We start from the raw sequence: 430 nt of genomic DNA, 5'->3' as shown, positions 1-430 counted from the left end.
GGAAAGATGTCAATACAGATGGACAAGTGTTAGTTATTGAAGTAATATTAATCACAAAGAGGAAGGAGTCAAGTCTGTATTTTTCAAAGGAAGTTCTCATGTTGCACAGCAGACACTGGAAAACTTGCATTCCTTTTCAAGGGCGAATGACAGTGTTTGCAAACTATAATCTACTGCAGTGTGAAGATAGTAATATTCAGCATAAGCTTCATGAGTGTCATATTCTATAGCTGTCCTATATAATTTAGGTCTTTCTTTTCAATGTTTTTAAAAACCATATTCCCTTCTCAGCCCCTTCAAAGGCAGTAATAAAAAGAGACTTACGCAAGGATAGCAGAAAGAGAAAGCATCTCTGCTGTGAGGTAGGACAGGTAGGAAATGATAAACACAAATCCAGGTTCAATGATTCTCACGTGCTTGGTGACACGAC

The 430-nt window shown here is 37.7% G+C and overlaps 1 protein-coding gene across 1 annotated transcript in view; it reads right to left on the bottom strand.

The window, feature by feature from the left end:
• Positions 1 to 430, bottom strand: part of SLC9A3 (solute carrier family 9, subfamily A (NHE3, cation proton antiporter 3), member 3) — a gene marked incomplete at its 5' end in the record, with an annotated part of 25,898 nt that overhangs the window by 17,089 nt on the left and 8,379 nt on the right. The window contains 1 exon segment of the mRNA XM_009587854.1: positions 325 to 430. This exon segment is cut by the window's right edge and continues 16 nt beyond it. Within this exon segment, the coding sequence (XP_009586149.1) occupies positions 325 to 430 (106 nt within the window).

This window comes from Fulmarus glacialis, unplaced genomic scaffold (genome assembly GCF_000690835.1).
Source record: "Fulmarus glacialis isolate BGI_N327 unplaced genomic scaffold, ASM69083v1 scaffold9321, whole genome shotgun sequence".
Taxonomy (NCBI): Eukaryota; Metazoa; Chordata; class Aves; order Procellariiformes; family Procellariidae; genus Fulmarus; species Fulmarus glacialis.
Note: the sequence above shows the minus strand (reverse complement) of the source record. Positions and strands in the feature narration are given on the sequence as shown.